An 18,927-nucleotide genomic window follows, 5' to 3' on the forward strand; every position below is an offset into this window, starting at 1 on the left:
TTATAAAAAAAAATAAAAAAAAATGACCCCCTCACCTTCATATCACTCCAACTAAACACTACATAAGAGTACTTATAAGGAAGTCCTAAAGGAAAACATTAAAAAATATGCAAAATAGCGATAAAGGTGGTGGAAGAGCATGATGGTACTATAGAGATTATTTAAAATAAGAAAGGAGTGAGAATATCTCTTTTATAGATATATATGACGGGTGTGAACAATGACTTGATTCTTAAAACTCTTAGATTGTTGATTAAATTTTTGTAAACGCATATAAATATGATTTGTGGTTGATTTGTTATTTTGTTATTGGAAATTCGTGAACAATTATGATGGATTGATTTTGTGATAGGGTTATGATTTATATGTATGAAATTGGGGGTTCTTATGCAATTAGATGAACCTGAGTATTTTGACGATCTTGTATTGTTTTGCGAGTGTTGTGTATGTATCATATAGATTAATTTTGTGTAAGGAACATACTAATATTTAAGATGGGTTTTGAGACCTAAGAGTATCTGCAATGGGGGTTGCTTATAAGCAACTTTCTGTGTCACATCACTACTATATCAACTCTGATCCACTTTATAGGTTATTTAAATTTTAGCAAAGTTACTTGTAGAAGTAACTTTACTAAAATTTAAGTAATTTATAAAATGAGTCAGAGCTGATATGACAGTGATGTGGCACAGAAATTGCTTATAAACAACTTTTATCGCATATTTTCCAGGATTCGTGAGGCTCGCGATACTATGAAATGCAAAATCTACGGAATATGTCATCGATTTTGAATAGATATGACGCATGATGTCTCTGACTTTTCCATGCTAAACGCGGGTGGGTAGAATCACTAATGCCATTAAAATTTTGTTAGCTTATACTTATTAGATATTATGACATGACAATTATCTTTAAATATGGTAATTAATTATTTTTTATTTTCATTTATTTTAAATGCTTCTGATTAAATCCTAATTTTAATATGCTAATTATACAAAAAAAACTTAAGATTCCTTTCATGTTTAAATTTAAATTATATTTCAGTTTTCAATTTCTTTATTCTTTTTCGATATACAAATACAAAACTTAAGAAGAAAAAAATTAAACACATAACTTTTATCCGCATTTAAATTTGCAGTTTGTGGACTACACGAATGAATGTCTATTTTATGCTATTAAATTTTTAATAAATAAATATTTTAAATATATGTAAATAGCTCTTAAAAAACAATCTCATTTAAGACACTAATTATTTAATTATATGTAGAGAGGATATGCTTTTAATTTAGAAACCATATTTTGTTTACTTTTTATTCTCTTTCTCTAATTATTAAATAAATATATATATTATTTTATATTATCAACTAACTTATTAATTAATTTTATTAAATATTTTTAATTTAATTAGCTAATTTATAAACTTTTTATTTTTGAGCTTTGTAGCAACTTTGGTTGCTACAGGATGGCAAAATAAATTTTTTAATAAATATGAGGTCGTCACTAATGTTTATTTTTATGAACAAACATTGAAAAAATCACAAAATAAAAAATGGTCTACAAAATCATATTTGAGCTCGGAGTCGGTTACGTATAAGAAAGGTATTAGCACCTTAAAACGTCCGTGGTAAAAACGATCACCTCTAATTAATTAACAAAATTATTATAACTTTTAAAATATTTATCTCACCCTGAATTAATAAAAGCTAATGATGATAATCAAATATGTTTTATTTAACAAATACGTTTACTTTATTTAATTATTATCATTATTGATGTAAAAATGAGATAATAATATTATTTTTATTTTTGGGCTAGACAGAAATGATTTCCTACTCCTACGTATCTCCATACGTAATGAAGAATTAAAGTCACGTAACTCTTTCCAGAAAATGTTTGTTTAATAGTTTTTTATTATTTAAATTTACCTTTTTAATTTAATTTAGGACTCTTGAACTGTCTCAGCTCATACACCTTACAATTGACAGAGGTGTACACCAAAGCTAATTTATTGAAATATTTCATTTTGATTATACTTATTGTTATTATTGAATACAAATTCTTAGTCCCCTTTTTTATAGTAAATTTTGTTGCAATGCTCTAAAATAATAGTATTTAATATGAATTATTAATACAGTAAAGAGTTTATGATAACAGGTCATCACGACTTGTATTAATAAACTCTAGGATTGAAAGAATGTCACGATCAAATAATTCTTTGTCTGTCAATAAATAATTAATTAACTTTTAAAAGTTCTTAAGTCTCTCATGTTATTACAACTTGTATTTCAAGATATTATAAAATTGAGAAAATGTCACGTTTACTCAACCTTTTCTTTTTTATTTAAACTTCATCGAATTTTTATACCATAAAATTTTATGATTACGAATAATTATAATTTTTATAGTTATGACTCTTCAAATTGTTAATTAGAGTAAAATATGTCTCATGAATTTTATCACAATAATTTTAAAGTTTTTAACATGAAGTTATAGTAATATTTTTAACAATCATGATATTAATTTTGCATATTATTAATTTAAGAGAGAGCTTCAAGATAACAAGTCGTTATAACTTGTATCCTTAAACTCTATGGTTAAGAGAATGTCACATTTAAATAATTCCTTCTTTTTGTCAAAAAATATTTAATTTTTAGATAAATCATTTTCCTAATAAGTTAAATATTGATTTTAAAATAAAGTTTATAATTTAATACGTTATATATATATATATATATATTTATTTATTTATTTAAGATCTCGAGACTATCAAATTGTTACAGCATGTATCTCAAAAGGTTTTAAGGTTGAACAAATGTCACATTTAATCAACATTTTTGTATCTATAAAATTATCTTACTGTATTACTAAAAAAAACTTGAATAATTTAACTCAATATTTTTAATTATGAACAAATTATCCCTTATGATCATAAAGTAATTTACAAGTAATTCTTGGAACTATTTCAAGAAAGTATGATATTTAAATTTTAGTTATTAACTTTTTTATACGAATGAAATACTTTCATAGTGATTTGGATTATAATATTATTCTAGGATTTCATTTTCATCTTTTATCAACATGTATTTTCCTTCTAAAATGTTAAAAATAATTAATGATATGTCATCACAAAAATATCTTTAATTTAAGGAAGAAAGTAGACATTGCAACCATATAATGACTCTAGCATTTGATTCACACAAACAAGAAATATCATAACATGTTTTCATCCCTACATTTGTACTTTTCTATGAGCACATGGTGGTTATGGAATTTTGGAGACGAGTTGGCAGTGATGCAACTGCGGAAGAAGAAGTGAGCTTCCTAAGTATGGAATTAAGTATGCGGACGAAATTGAGTGTTTACAAACTCCTAACTTATAACCAATAAGTGATGTAAAATAAACTTATAAGTTTTCAGGATTTTATAATCTTTTAGCAATGTATAAACTAACTTTATCAAACACACTTAAAGGGAGCTAATGACTTCGTTAGACTTGACAAAAATAAAAGTCCCATGCACAAATTGAGAAAAACCAAATCTTTGTAAAATTTAAATATAAGCAGCCATAGTTTTGCATTTCTAATCTTTTACACGGTCCATACAGTCTATTTCTAAACCAATAAAAATAGTTAAAATAGTTTGTTGCAATCAATAATATCATAATTTGAACTTTTATTTCAAAAGTATGTTATGATTAAATGGTGTAAGTAAAAGTTATACTTAATGAAACTACTCAAAAGTCAAGGAATAATTTTTTTAACCAATACATGACCCATAGTGTTTGTTGTCCAATAAATACATTTAAATTCATGAAATTGAGTAGATAACACATTAATAAACTCCTAATAAAAAAATGAAATTACCAACTAATACATTTAAAAGTAGTACAGTAGAAAATCTTTAAATTAATAATGTCAGAACCGGAGAAATTTATTAATTTAGAGAGTTATTAATTTATCGATAAATTAATAATTATTAATTTAAAGAGTTTTTAAGTAATTATACTGTACATACCAAACAAAAAGGCAAATTAGTCTATGCCTCTTAGAATTACGTTGCAGCGAACCTTGGGACTCAACGTAAATTAGTAATTTTTGAAGTATATATGCATTGAAAATCAATACGTAATGACTTTTGAAGTACATATGCATTGGAAATCAATAATGACTTTTGAAGTACAATAAATGTAAACAAGAGGAACAAATGTGTTCAATGTATTCTTAAGCAAGTTTGACATATATAAATTATATGAATGTGTTAGAGTATTCAAACCATATCTCACAAGATGGCTTTTCATCTAAAAGGTGTTGCAAAATCAACTATGTCAAATCAAATATGTAAGGAGTTCTGTGAGTATAAGAGAGATAATCCTGCAAGCACACAAAAAGACTTGCAGAGATAGCTTGAGGGAAAATTTCATTTGAAAGTTAGTCAAGGAACAATATCAAACACACTTAAGCGGTCAGATGACTATCTCTCTGCTGAAATAGAAAAGGAAAGAGCAGAGATCAAAAGATACAAACCAGCAAAATATCCTGACATGGAGAAGGTTGTTTATGAGTAGTTTCTCTAGCATCAAGAACGTGTGAATATCACAGGAGAATTAATTTTGCAGAAGGCAAGAGATACAATGAAACTCGTGTACCCTCATGATGATTCAGATTTTAACTTCTCTATAGGATGGCTTGGGAAATTCAAGCACCGACATGGCATAAAGTCATTTCGTCGTTTTGGCGAGAGTGGGTTTGTTGATGTACAAGACATGGAGCAGAAATTGGTATCGATTTGAGAGAAAATTGATCAGTTCCCTATGAAAGATGTTTTCAATATGGATGAAACTGGGTTGTTTTATAGGCTACAAGTTGATCATTCACTGGCAACAAAACAACTTGAAGGAAGAAAACAAGATAAAGAAAGGCTGACGGTAGTTATTTGTTACAATGAAGATGGCTCTGAAAAAATCCCTCTATGGATTATTGGGAAATATGCAAAGCCTCGTTGCTTCAAGAATGTGAACATGAATAGCTTGAATTGTCAGTATCGAGATAACAAAAAAGCATGGATGACTAGTGTGCTTTTTGATGAATATGTTCGTTCATTTGACCAAATGATGCATGGTAGAAGAGTTCTACTTGTGGTGGATAATTGTCCAGCACATCTAAGAAATATTGAAGGGCTAAGAAGCGTTGAGTTGTTCTTCTTACCACCCAACATGACATCAAAGATTCAACCTTGCAATGCTGGGATAATACGAGCTTTCAAGATGCATTACCGTAGAAGGTTTTACCGCAAAATATTGGAAGGTTATGAGGTGGGACAATCTGATCCAGGGAAGATAAATGTCCTTGATGCTATCAATTTGGCAATCCCAGCTTGGATGATAGATGTTCGAAAAGAAACAATAATGAATTGCTTCCGACACAGTAAAATTTGTTCAGCTAGTGACGTTGCAAGAAATTTGGATGAATCCACTTTTGATGAAGAAACTCAAGACCTCGAGACTATGATCAATCAATGTGGCTATCGTAATAAGATGGATATCGACAATCTAATGAACTACCCAGGTGAAAATGAAGCATGTTCGGAGTTTCAGAGTTTAGAAGATATTGTAGGTACTATCATTGAGAACAATGCAGAGGATGACAACGAAGATGATACAGTGTCTTTGGAGCCTGTTACACGAAAGGAAGCACTTATAGCGTCGAACACTCTTCACAACTTTATGATACAATACAAAAATACAACACCTGAGCTATTGGATGCAATAAGAAAAGTTAGAGATGAGCTCTAAATAGACTTGAACTTTAAAGAAAAACAGACAACTATTGAATTATATTTCAATAGAGTGTAATATATTTTTTTCAGTTTTTATGAATTATTAATTTATGATTTTATTGGGACCGAAAATTATAAAGGGATCTCCCAAAAAATTATTATTTTATTATTTTATCAAGTTTTTCAATTTTTTACATTGGCCCAAGTCGGACCGGATAAATTTATTATTTTAGAGAATTTATTAATTTACCGAGTATTAATTTAAAGAGTTTCTACTGTACCATGTTTCTTGTAATCAAGACTAAAGCAAGACTCTTATTTATTTCTTATACATAAGAAAAAATACAATATTAAATAAGTATATGAATTTAATTACTTACTATCTTTTAAAACATATCAATAATAACAATTTAGTTAAATTTTGTTTTTGAATTTTTGACTAATATGATTGTAAATTTTGCAATTTTAAGGATTTTTTTTTTAATTTTCTTTGATTTAGAGAGACTAATATACCAATATCTTCTAAATTCAGATACCAAATTAAACTGATTACTTCAAAAGTTACATACACTCTTTTAAAGTATAGTAAATAAAGTTACATACCCAACACTCTTCTATTTAAAGCAGTAAATGCATCATGTATGACCATTAATTTTTCACTAGTGATATCAGTGAGTCTTTGGTGATTTCTAGCATCAACAAGAAGCCTTTTAGTTCTTCAAAGTCAGAGTAAAAACACCAACCGTAGTCGTTCTTATTATTAAGATAAAAGTTTCCACTTCCTTTCTTCAAGCATTCAGCATAAGATTGACATAAGTTGGGATGTTCGTTGATCTTCTTCGCCAAAAATGCAAGACCACTTGGATATTTGTAGTAACTAAGAAATAATCCAACAAGAATACAAATAGAATTGGTCACGCCACAGTGAAATTTTGAAGGGCAAACAAACACCCGAAAAAAATAATCTGCTTCTATCTTCTTCATTGGAAACATTACTATAAATGATATGCCAAAGTTAGAACAAATGCACATGTATATATATTAGAGTTATATACTAATTTTTCATAGTTTCAAAATATTTGTTATAAATCATAAGAAAAATGAATTGTATGCTATATAGGATGTGACAAGCAAGAAGATAGCCAAAGGACGAAGCCTAACCTAATGGTTGTTTGAACTTTGAAATAACCAATTGCATTGTGTTACACAACCTTAAAGCCCTTTTCCGTAAACTATTCTTTTTGAATCAATTTTCATGGTTGCTTCTAGTTATGCTATATCATGTAGAAGTGTCAAAGTGAGTCAATTTACTTATCTAAATTGACTTATCATAACTTAATAAAAACTTGCGTCAATTTAACCTTAATCACTTAATTGATTAGTGTATCATCCCTTTATACTCTAATAGGACCCTAATCTCAAAAGAGCTTTGTTTACTCCAACTAATTTGTAATTAATATCATTTAAGACTCAAAACCTTTAAGTATATTGTGAACTTGCTTATATATATATTAGAAAAACTCATTAATTCATCTAGGCCGTGAGAATGAATTAAAATAATGCAAGTGAGATACCATAATTCTTAAACATTTTTGTGACCAAAATAAATATGAAAGTTAAAACTCAACTCTTTATTCTAAAATAATTGAAATTATAGATTTTGATTGGAGGTGTACATTACAAGTAGAGTTATACTTACCAATTGTGCGATGAATCGACCAACGTATCTCCTAAAGTCAGAGTATAATTTATCTATCTCAAATAGAAAAATTAGAATGGACATTATAATCAACATTTTCTAAGAGGGTTGAGTCCTTTAATGTATGTCATTTGCCGACACCACCCATTCCAAATTGGGAGAAATTGGTCTCGAATTTGTTGAAATGTGCTGCATATCTATATACATTTAGGCATCCAATGTTAGTGAAAAGGAGATATAAGAAAGAGGAAGAATAAAATATTATGAATAAAACTAGAGCTTCATATAGGCTAACTAAAGAACTATTGTACACACATTTATATACATGCATATTATAGATAAAAAAAAAACAAAAAAAAACAACTTAATAATCATAATCAATCAATATGAAGATCAATCATAACAACGAACACACACAATTTCATCCCAAACACTAGATGGAAGTTCACAATAATGATCACCGATTCGGGGTTTAAAAGGCTATCCTTTTAGTTTAGGGAAATCGTTTAGTTCCAATATCAACATAATTATTATTAAAAAAAAAATTTCTAACAATGTGTTCCCAAGAATAGTGAAGCGATAGTAATATTACTTTAACTTAAATATATTTTTAATATCTTAAATTTTAAATAAATTAAGACAAATTAAGTGAGTTATATAGTATTTATGTGATTTTATTTTCTGACAAATAAATTAGTATATACGTTTTGTTTAACAAATTTATTTATAGAATTAATTTTTTTTTAATTTCAGAAGCAAAAATATATTTATTTTATATTTAATTAGTAGAAAAGAAGGACTTTATACCTCCCTGAGGAGGTCCTTTAAATACACACATAAAGGTGATGATAGTATGTAATTATCGATAATTTTAAGGATAAAGCTTAGAGTTAATCTTCTTTATTTATTATTATGTGATTTATACAATTTTATAAATAGTTAAAATTATTAAAAAAAAATTACATACATTAAAATAAGAAATCAGTATATACGGAGTAACAAATTAAGTAACTCTATTTATATGAAATTTAGAAAATGGTAAGACTATAGAGCGAAGTTCATATAGTAAGTTATATATATTTGTTGAGTGTGCCATTAGTGACCTTTAATGGTTAGATCTGGATTGGCTTCAGCCAACTTTGTCAAAGTCTACAAGAAGGCTTTGCACGGCCAAACCATGGGTGGTGTGTCTCCGGTGAAGGGCCCTACTATAAGGGTTTCTATTTTATACAAAGATAACCAAGTCTTGTACTAGTTTCAGAGCTTTCCACATCTTAATTAACAAGTTTAATTACTTGAAAGATATATAGTGAATTTAGCAACTATTTGTTTCACAAGAAATGATAGCTAGTAGCTTCAGCTGTTTGTTTGCAGCAATATATCATAGGAAGTAACATTATTATCAAGTTTAGTTTAAATTAAAAATTAAAAATAAAGACTAATTAAGTGAAAAGAAGAAACTAACCTGTTCAACTGGAGTGAGAACTCTTTTGGGACATGCATGCTTGTGATCTAAATCTTTCCATGTTCTAATCAGTGCTTCACAAGACAACTATAAATAACACCATAAAGCGGTGGTCCATTTATTTAATGTAGTATGCGGCTAAGAACTGTGATTAGACACATATCCACACTTTGTTTTTTTTATAATTGGTGGCACATTCTAATTGAACATGCTAGATCAAATAGACCGACACATGACAATGTAGATCAAATTACTATGTTCAATATTCCTATATCCCACAAATCCATCCAAATTCATGATCACGAAACATATACAAACAAAGAGGGATCAGAATGTGTAGATAATGTGTATTATACTATCCGTTTCTGTATTTGCCTGTGAAAAAAAATATTTCTATTTATTTCATACATACGTGCAAGTAAGTGTACATAATTTTAATAAGAAATATTAATAATAAATTATTTTATATTATATTTTATAATAATTAGCTTTTTAAAAAAATTGTTTTCATTATTAAAAATAACAAAATAACTAATATTAATTATAAAAAAATTAAATTAGAAATTTGAGATTAACTAATAAACCTTTATATATTAAATACGAGTTTTCACGAAAATCCTTTTATGATTTATTCTTCTATTACAGCAATTTTAATAATTTTTTTATGACTTTTTCTCTAATTTAAATTTTTTATGTATCATATTTATTTATATTAAATTTAAATATTTAAAATATAAAAGTTAAAATAATTTTGTATTATAATATAAAATATTTATTTTAAATAAAAATATATTTTATATATTTAAAAATATGTATTTACAAAATTTGTAAATATAATATTTATTTATTTATATATATAATATAATTTATCATAAGTTATATGTAATAAATATTTAATATGTGAAACCTACATACTAAAATATTATTAATATGAAAAGTTAAAAGTTGAGACCAACTAATATTAATTATACGAAAGTGATATATTACATTTGTGTATTACGATATAAAATTAAGGATGAATATTAAAAAAATAATGTTTATATTATAATATTATTATTTAAAAAATTACAATTTTTTTTAATTTTTAGTTGGTTTAGTTTTTATATTTGGTGGAAAGAGAGATATTAGTAGAAGGTTGAATTAAAAATTCAACATTTCTTTTAAAATAACGAAGTAATAACAGGAAGAAAAACACACAATATTTTCATATCAATGCATGTGATGTATTTTTTTTGGGACATTTTAATTAAACATGCTAAATCAAATATATCGATACAATCATACATGTGATTGTGACAATCAAATTACTTTGTCAAATGAATTTTCTATTGTATACACCTAATTTCGTCCAGACTAGTAAATTAAGAAATAGACTTCTATTTTGTGAAGAAAAGGAGCTCCCAAGCATGAAAACAACAGGACATGTCATCAGAAGGCCTAAAGTCCAACAAAAACTGACTTAGTAGCCTAGAACGGGCTGTTCCCAAGCCAGAACAGTCTGTTCCCAAACTGCAATGGGTTGTTCCTAAGCTGGAACGGCCTGTTCCCAACATGTAACGGGTCGTTCTCAAACTAGAACGGGTCGTTCCAGACTACTAAAAAAGGTCTAAAATCCTAGTCTGGAATGGGTCGTTCCAGCACAGGCAATTAAGTGTTAAACTCAACTCTAGAACGAGCCGTTCTGGTTTAAGAACGGGCCGTTCCATATATGAAATTAACGCATAATGAAGGGGTCCAAAACGGGCCGTTACGGATCTGGAACAGGCCGCTCTGGCCACTTTTGATGTTTATAAATAGCAGACTCAGGCACGACTCCCGAGGGTCAGAAAAATTGATCCAGAATCCCTTATATCTCGAAATTTCTCTCCCCCTCTATCTTTTATATTTCTTGAGATCTGTGAGGCATTTATGTATTGTGAAAGGTTTCCATAAAGCACCTATCTCCATATCTATTTTGAAGATTCAATACAGCTCGTCTAAGAGGTATTTCAATTAATTTTCCTCTCTCCTTTCTTTTATTTTCTCATCTCTAATAACATTGTTATACTAAAAGCAATCATGTATACCTCTCAGAGACAATCGCGTAATTTAAGTTTTAAGCATTTAAATAACCATTAATAAAGGGAATTAGATATTTAATTTGTTAATTCTTACTATGCTAACTTCATCATGAGGGTATCGATTAAAGGCGTTGTCGGGGTGATTAATACCTTCCCTGCACGTAACCGACCCCCGAACCTAATTTTGGTTACTAAGGCCATGATTGGATCTTTTTAAAAATCTTTTTTCATCTTTTCCCAATGTTTTGAGTAAAACATTGGTGACGACTCCATGAACTCCTTAATTGATGAGACTTCTTTAATTGGATGTCTAATCCATAGGTCGCAAGAACTAGAATTTTTTGAGTTGCGACAAATGGCGACTCCTCTGGGGACTTTTAAAGAGGGTCAAGCCCATATAAATAATGAAGTTAGCAAAATAAGAATTAATGGTTTAAACATCTTTTCCCTTTTACCTTGTTTGTTTTACTTGTTTGGCTTTAATATCTGTCTGTTTGAATTTTATGCATATTTGAAATAACGATTGTACACAAACCATAGCACACAATAATTCCCCTATACCCAAGGGCATGAGGGCATAAACATAAGGAGTGGTTAACGTACGACCAGCCCAAGAACGGCCTCAGAGCCTACAAGCCTTGTCGGAAATCACACTCAAGGTGATAAATGGTTACTCTAGCCTGAAAAACTACAACAGATCTTAGAGTTTGCCAAGTGAAGGCGACAGAGATACTGGGTCCCTATAATGGGGCACCTTGGGAGCCTTTAAATACCAAGTGAGATATATAGAACCGTCCTATACAATGCACTTTCTTTGACAGGAAGCTCAGACCATGGACTTTCACTGCTTATGAAATCATTTGTTTGAGCATATGTTTTTTGCATTTGTTGTTTCACCTCCCGAATGAATGAGGATTAAAGGGGCAGTAAAAAAATCAAAATTACCCTTCTGTATTCCGTATGCCCCATTTTAAGTATCATGTGAGTTAACTTATTATGAAAAAGAAATACATATACACAGATTCATGCATCATAACCCTTAGCAAAAAAAAATGATAGAAACATAGGCAAAAAAATATATCCATCATGCATTTCATTTGAAATAATAAATCATCCCTTTAGACATGGAAGGTTTAAATGATAGCATGCATGGACCATTGAGGAAAGTGAACATTTCGAATTCTGCAATGCTAAAAGTAAATGACTTATGTGCCCTGATGTCGAAAGAAGCCAAAGCAGAATTTGAAAGACGCTATGGAAGAATCCTCGATTTATTGAAGGTGTCTGTTGATCCTGCTTTTATCAGAGCTCTGGTACACTTCTAGAAGCCAGGGTTCCATTGCTTCCGATTCCCACATTTTAACATGGTGCCCACCCTTGAGGAATATGACCTAATGATTAAGTGGCCCAAATCTGATGGGGTCTACTTTACTCAAGAAGCATGAATATCTTCAAATAAGGTGGCTAAGTTAATTGGACTACCTCCTCACCTATCCGTTTTGGAAGGCAATGGAGCGGTCAAGGGATGGAAACTCTCCACATTAGAAGATCATCTTTCTCTCTTGACTCATCAAGGGAGCAGGACGACCTTCAATAAGACCCTAACATTAATACTGTTTGGGGGTAATCTTCTTTCCTTTTCATGAAAGGGTGGTAGATCATGCCGCAATTGTTGCTTTCTTTACTTGGGATGTACATTCAAAAAGCCTCGTGTCTGCCGTCCTCGCCAATACTCTCATTGTAATCGACTTCTGCAACCAGAAATCAGGGGAACAGATGAGATGCTCACTACAAGAAAAATGTAAATTTCTGACGGATTTGGATCCGACGGAAAATTTTCAACATAAAAATCCGTCAGAAATTTTCGACAGAAAATTCCGTTGAAAAAATCCATCAGAAATTTCTGACGAAAAATTTCGTTAGAAATTTTCGATGAATTTTTATCCGTCGGAAATTTCTAACGGATTTTTTTGTCGGAAAATATAAATTTTTCGACGAATTTTTTTGTCGAAAAATTTATATTTTTTATGAAAAAAAAATTCGTAGGAAAAGTTATAGTACTGATGAAATATTTCTAACAAACTTATATTTTTCAAAAATATAAGAATTTATTTACAAAAACTGACAATCATATATTAAAAAAATCAATAAAATTTTACATATATATATATATATACATATATATATATATATGAGGAGGGTTATAATAACACCGGTATAATTTTTGCTAAGTATTACACCGGTGAATAACTTTATATTAAATGAGAATTTTTTAAATCTAACCGTTAAATTGAAAATTCTTTACTCTTAAATCATATATACAAAATTTTATATTAGAAAATAAAACAAGGATAAATACATTTTTTTTGAATTTTATATGTTTGATTTAAGAGAAATAAATATATTAAATTAATTAATAATTTATATTTAAAATGTTAAAATTTAATTTATAAGTATGTAATAAATAAATATTTATAATTTTATAAATTATATTATCATTATAAATTATAAAATTAAATAATTTAAATTATTTTTAAATAGAAATAAGTAGATTGTTAATTGTAAAAGTAAGTATATATAAATGAAGATTAATTAAATATATTATTATTATTATTCGTAATATAATTATTATATATTATTATATTTTTATAGTAATCTAACAGTTGGATTAAAAAAATTAAATTTAATATAAAGTTATTGAACGGTGTGTAATATTTAGCAAAAGTTACACCGATGTTAGTATAATAACATCTCTATATATATATATATATACAAAGAGAGAGAGAGACAGAGAGACAGAGAAAATGAATGGAAGATAAATAGTTAAATAGTTGTTTGATTGTCTATAGTAATAGATAAAAAGAAATATACGTCATCTTGTAACTGATTTTTGTCTAAAAAATTATGGATAATTATATCCTTAATTCTTAAGAAATAAATAAATAATTTTTAATTATTTTACTTTTAAAAATATTTAAAGACACGAAGTGTGTGTTTCCTCTTTCTCCTAGTATATATAATGGTACGTGATAACCTAATTTAATATATGAAGAGAGATACTTTTTACTCCAAGAATAAGTTTACCTAGACTTACTCCGTTCAATAACTCATGTTCAACGTTAAATTTCAATGATCCAATCGTTTAATTTAAAATTCTTAATGCATAGATCAAATCTGTAAATTTTTAGAAAATTTGAAAATTATTTGATATTTCATTTCATTAAAAATTGACGGATAATCATAAAATCATTTTATACATTGATTCAAATTAATGAAACAAAGTATCAAATGATTTTCAAATTTTTTTACAATTTACATATTCGATCTAAAAATAAATAATTTAAATTATAATTTTAAATAGAAATAAGTAGATTGTTAATTATAAAAGTAAGTATATATAAATAAAGATTAATTAAATATATTATTATTATTATTATTAATTTTTTTATTCGTAATATATTATTATATTTTTTATAGTAATCTATCGGTTGGATTTACAAAATTCACATTTTAATATAAAGTTATTGATCAGTGTGTAATACTTAATAAAAATTACATCAGTGTTAGTATAACCCTCCTTTCTCTCTCTCTCTCTCTCTCTTTATATATATATATATATATATATATATATATATATATATATATATATATATATATATATATATATATATATATATATATATATATATATATAGAGAGAGAGAGAGAGAGAGAGAGAGAGAAAGAGAGAGTCTGAGATAGAGAGAGAGGAGGAATCAAATAACTTACAAAATAACTCTTAGTAAAGTTATTCCGCTCAATAACTCATGGTATTTGTTGAATTTCATCGATCAAATTGTTAAATTAAAAGTTATTAAATTTTACTAATAAATAATATAAAAAATAATTAACTTTGAAATAAATTATTTGCTAATTAATAATATAATTGAAACATTAATTATTTTAAATTATTTAAATAAAATCTTAGTTATTGACAATTTACTATATGATTTTAATATTTTCGTATAACTAATATTTGGTTTTAAAATATGAAAATATTATGATATAATTAGATAAGATTTTAAGTTAATATATTATTAATGGTTGATAATTAGAAAATAAAATAAGGATAAATACATTTTTTTTGAATTTTATATGTTTGATTTAAGATAAATAAATATATTAAACTAATTAATAATTTATTTAAAATGTTGAAATTTAATTTATAAGTATGTAATAAATAAATATTTATAATTTTATAAATTATAAATTATAAATTATAAAATTAAATAATTTAAATTATAATTTTAAATAGAAATAAGTAGATTGTTAATTATAAAAGTAAGCACATATAAATAAAGAATAGTTAAATATATTATTATTATTATTCGTAATATAAAATTATTATATATTATTATTATAGTACAAATATGAGATTATATAGTTGAAGATGACTTAAATGAATTAACTTGTACAAGTTATACTAACAACATGCATATACATTTCGATAGCTTATCTCATCAGAACTTCACAGTTAAACGTGCTTGACCTAGAGTAATATAAGGATGGGTGACCTTCCATTAATAGAACCCTTGAGAGGCCAAATATGAGGGTTGTCACATTAATAAATTTATTAAAATTAAATAAAAATTATAATTTCTGACAAAATTTTTCAACGAAAATTTTTTACAGAATTTTCCGTAAAAAATTTCTGATAGAATTTTCTGTCAGAAATTTTTTGTCGAAATTTTTTGACAAAAATTTCCGTCAGAAATTTTTGATAGAATATGGTATTTCCGACTCCACTTCTTCTGACGGATTTAAATCCGTCAGAAATTTATTTATTTCCGTCGAAAATTAGCATTTTTCTTGTAGTGGCTACAACTCACTCCTTTATGTGTGGGCGTACACTCATTTCTTTGCCAAGAACCACGTGGGAAAGTTACACGATCCATTGAGAAGCTTTCCTAGAATTCTTGCACCAAAGAAATATGCCATGGCATGGAAAGCCGAGATGAAGGATTATACCGAGGATGCCCTTACATGGATGTGTCGATGGTTTTGACCAAGTCAAGTGTTAATCCGATGTGGCAGATTCCCTAACATACCTTTAATGGGATTAAGGAGATGCATAGCCTATTCCCCAAATCTGGTGTTAAGGCAACTCGGGAGAACACAGACCTTACCGAATCAAGAAGACATTGAAGGGATTTGTTTCCTTTACACCGTAGGGCAACAGTCGCAAATTGACCTCATAAAAGAGGCTTGGAATAAACCCCTTTACTTTGGGGATGATGAGCTTGGCAAGCCTCAAGTAGCTTTCTCAGGTGATTATCAGAAATGGAGAAGTCAAAGGGAAGGCACAGATACGACCAGAACGACAAACCGAAGCGAATAATGTCAGACCCCTTCCTCGACAAAGAGGATAGAGATTTTGGAAGCCTAGATAAGAAGAGCCTTTGAAGAAAAGGACGAGGAATCCAAAATATACATTGACAGTTTGTAAAGGGAATGCAAAAAAAAAAGGACATGGAGATCGAGAAACTAAATGATGAATGCGCCGACAAAAATACACAGCCAGTGAAAGCTCCAAAGGTCAACCTAGATAAGCAACTCACAGAAGCTTTGTCAAGTGTGACACAACTCGAGGTTAGACTCCAGGTAGAAACATTGGCAAAGGAACAAACACAAAGAGAGGCGCTAAAGGCCTAGTCAAATATTCAGTCTTGGTGGGAGATCATGTAGGAACAAGCCGTAATCATTTTCGACTTCCAACAGAAAGAAAAAAGGGGTTTCGGCTGTTCACAGAAATTACTCACCAAAGAGACCAAGCTCTAGAAGAAATTCAAGAGTTAAAAATGATGATTGGGTATTATCAAGAAAGGGCCAAGGAAGCACGATCAAATTACGATAACATGAATAGGGCAGTCCACGAACAAGTGGAAGCAATGAAGAGACACGTATTGGAAGCGGAAGACAACTTACCTACGCATCAGCCTAGTTTAAGTTTCTTCAGACTTTTGAGATTTTGTCAAAACTTACTGAAAAGCATTGTACGAAGAATGTTCACTAAACAAACAAATCAATGAGAATGATATTTGTTGAATTTCTCAATTATCTTTGCATCCTATATTGCATTTCATCTAGAACATATGCTTTCCTAGTAAGCTAATAAAGAATAAAAAGGGAAATTTAATCTGTGCATGTCAATTACATAATGAAATCACTTGTGATCAAATGCAAACCCGAAACATCGCATCGGGAAACCCTTCATGAAGGGACTGCAAGCATACGAGAAAACGAAGGGGAAAACGTACCTAAGTTGACCATTCGAGTGCCACGTCCTTTCCTATATGAAAGTGACAAAGCAGCGTCATGGATCTATGACGTGCAAAATTCATCGTCATTAGATTCATCGAATATTATTGGGATCGGGGGAATGACTAGGAGTGGATGCATCTATACTCCCAAAGACCTAGAAAACAAGTCCCCAAAAGGAAAGGACAAAGAAGAAAAAAAGACAGATTTCGACAAGGAAGATGAATTTCTCAAATTCATTCGACAAAGCGAATACCCCATCATCGACCAGCTTAATCATATTCCCGCGAACATCACGTTGCTTTCACTGATCATGAGCTCAGAACCACATTGAAAGGCGCTGTTGAAAGTCTAGAACGAAGCCTACGTTGCACACCACATATCCCAAGACAAATTTGTAGGGATCGTAAGCCACATCACGGCTAACGACCATTTAACTTTCACTGATGAGGAGATAAATAATGGTCAACTAGATCATAATAAACCCTTTCATATATCTGTAAAGTGTTAAGGAATTCCTCATCGCCAAAGTCTTGGTAGACAATGGGCCTTCCTTGAACGTGTTGCCCAAAAGTACTTTTGACAAGTTATTGGTCAAAGAAGCCGAAATGCAACCAAGCAATATGATCGTTCAAGCTTTCAATGGATCCCAAAGAGAAGTAATGGGAGAGGTCATCTTACCCATCCAAGTAAGACATAGTATTTTTAATGTGGAATTCTAAGTAATGGATATTGCTCCCGCTTATAGCTGTCTCCTTGGAAGGCCATGGATACATCAGGCAAGGGCAGTACCGTCCACGCTTCATCAAAAGGTCAAGTTCATATTGGATGATAAGTTGGTAGTCGTACAAGCAGAGGAGGATATGATTATCAGCAAGCCATTAACCATTCCATATGTAGATGCGATTGAAGAAGCGTTAGAAACAACCTTCCAAGCACTGGAAATTGCTCACGTGGAAAGGATCCCAAATAAGAAGAACCCAGCAACACAAATTTTTGTTCAGAAATGGATATCGACCAAGGTAGGGGCTCGGTAAGAACGCCCAAGGAATAAAATAATTACCAAACTATGTAAGTAATCTAGGGTGATGAGCTTTGGGATATGTACCAATAACAGAGCTCAAAAAGGAAAAGTTGATCACCCCTACCTCATACAAGATTTTCCAGAGTGCTAGTATCCGAGCGGGCGGAGGAATAGTCTTGGTGATTAGATCCACTAGCCTCCTTTGAAAAGATGTTTTTCTTGTTTTCTTGTGTATGAATCACGAACTCGGGGCATGCCCGGGCCCTCGAGCTGCATTAAAAGGGCACGTGCATGAAATAGGGATGTCATTAGAAACAATGGCTTAATAAACGACAAGGAACACATAAAGATCAATCAAAATCGGTATGACTCGTGAGTAAAAAGCCGAATGAAATCAACGTAAGGGGGATCTCCCTTTAACGAAGGAATGAAAGATGATACAAATGTTGCAAAACAAAAGCCTGACAGGAAACCCATAAAGGGGGTTGCACAAAAATCAGGGCAATGCCTGCTAAGGAACACGTCTCAAGTGACTGATAAGTGCTCAAATTGCATATTTTTATGCTTAATTTGGCACTTATTTTGGATGAGATATAAGTAATTTTGG

General features: G+C 29.4%; 1 protein-coding gene, 1 long non-coding RNA gene and 1 pseudogene across 2 annotated transcripts; 2 read left to right on the forward strand and 1 right to left on the reverse strand.

Annotated features, from left to right (window-relative positions):
• Positions 1-4,280: 4,280 nt before the first annotated feature.
• Positions 4,281-6,197, forward strand: LOC145953196 (CENP-B homolog protein 2-like). Its single transcript, XM_083066996.1, has one exon. The coding sequence runs from the start codon at positions 4,811-4,813 to the stop codon at positions 5,789-5,791; it is 981 nt and encodes a 326-aa protein (XP_082923122.1). The 5' UTR covers positions 4,281-4,810; the 3' UTR covers positions 5,792-6,197.
• On the forward strand, positions 4,286-4,789 carry LOC145953197 (CENP-B homolog protein 2-like; annotated as a pseudogene).
• Positions 6,198-6,511: 314 nt separating the features above from the next.
• On the reverse strand, positions 6,512-9,073 carry LOC109806136 (uncharacterized). The gene is made up of 3 exons (XR_002240372.3): positions 8,940-9,073; positions 7,475-7,671; positions 6,512-6,652 (listed from the first exon to the last, which is right to left on the reverse strand). It is a non-coding gene; the product is annotated as an uncharacterized LOC109806136 (long non-coding RNA).
• Between the last annotated feature and the right edge of the window lie 9,854 nt (positions 9,074-18,927).

The sequence above is a fragment of the Cajanus cajan genome, chromosome 11, assembly GCF_000230855.2.
Source record: "Cajanus cajan strain Asha chromosome 11, NIPB_CcT2T_4, whole genome shotgun sequence".
Lineage (NCBI taxonomy): Eukaryota > Viridiplantae > Streptophyta > Magnoliopsida > Fabales > Fabaceae > Cajanus > Cajanus cajan.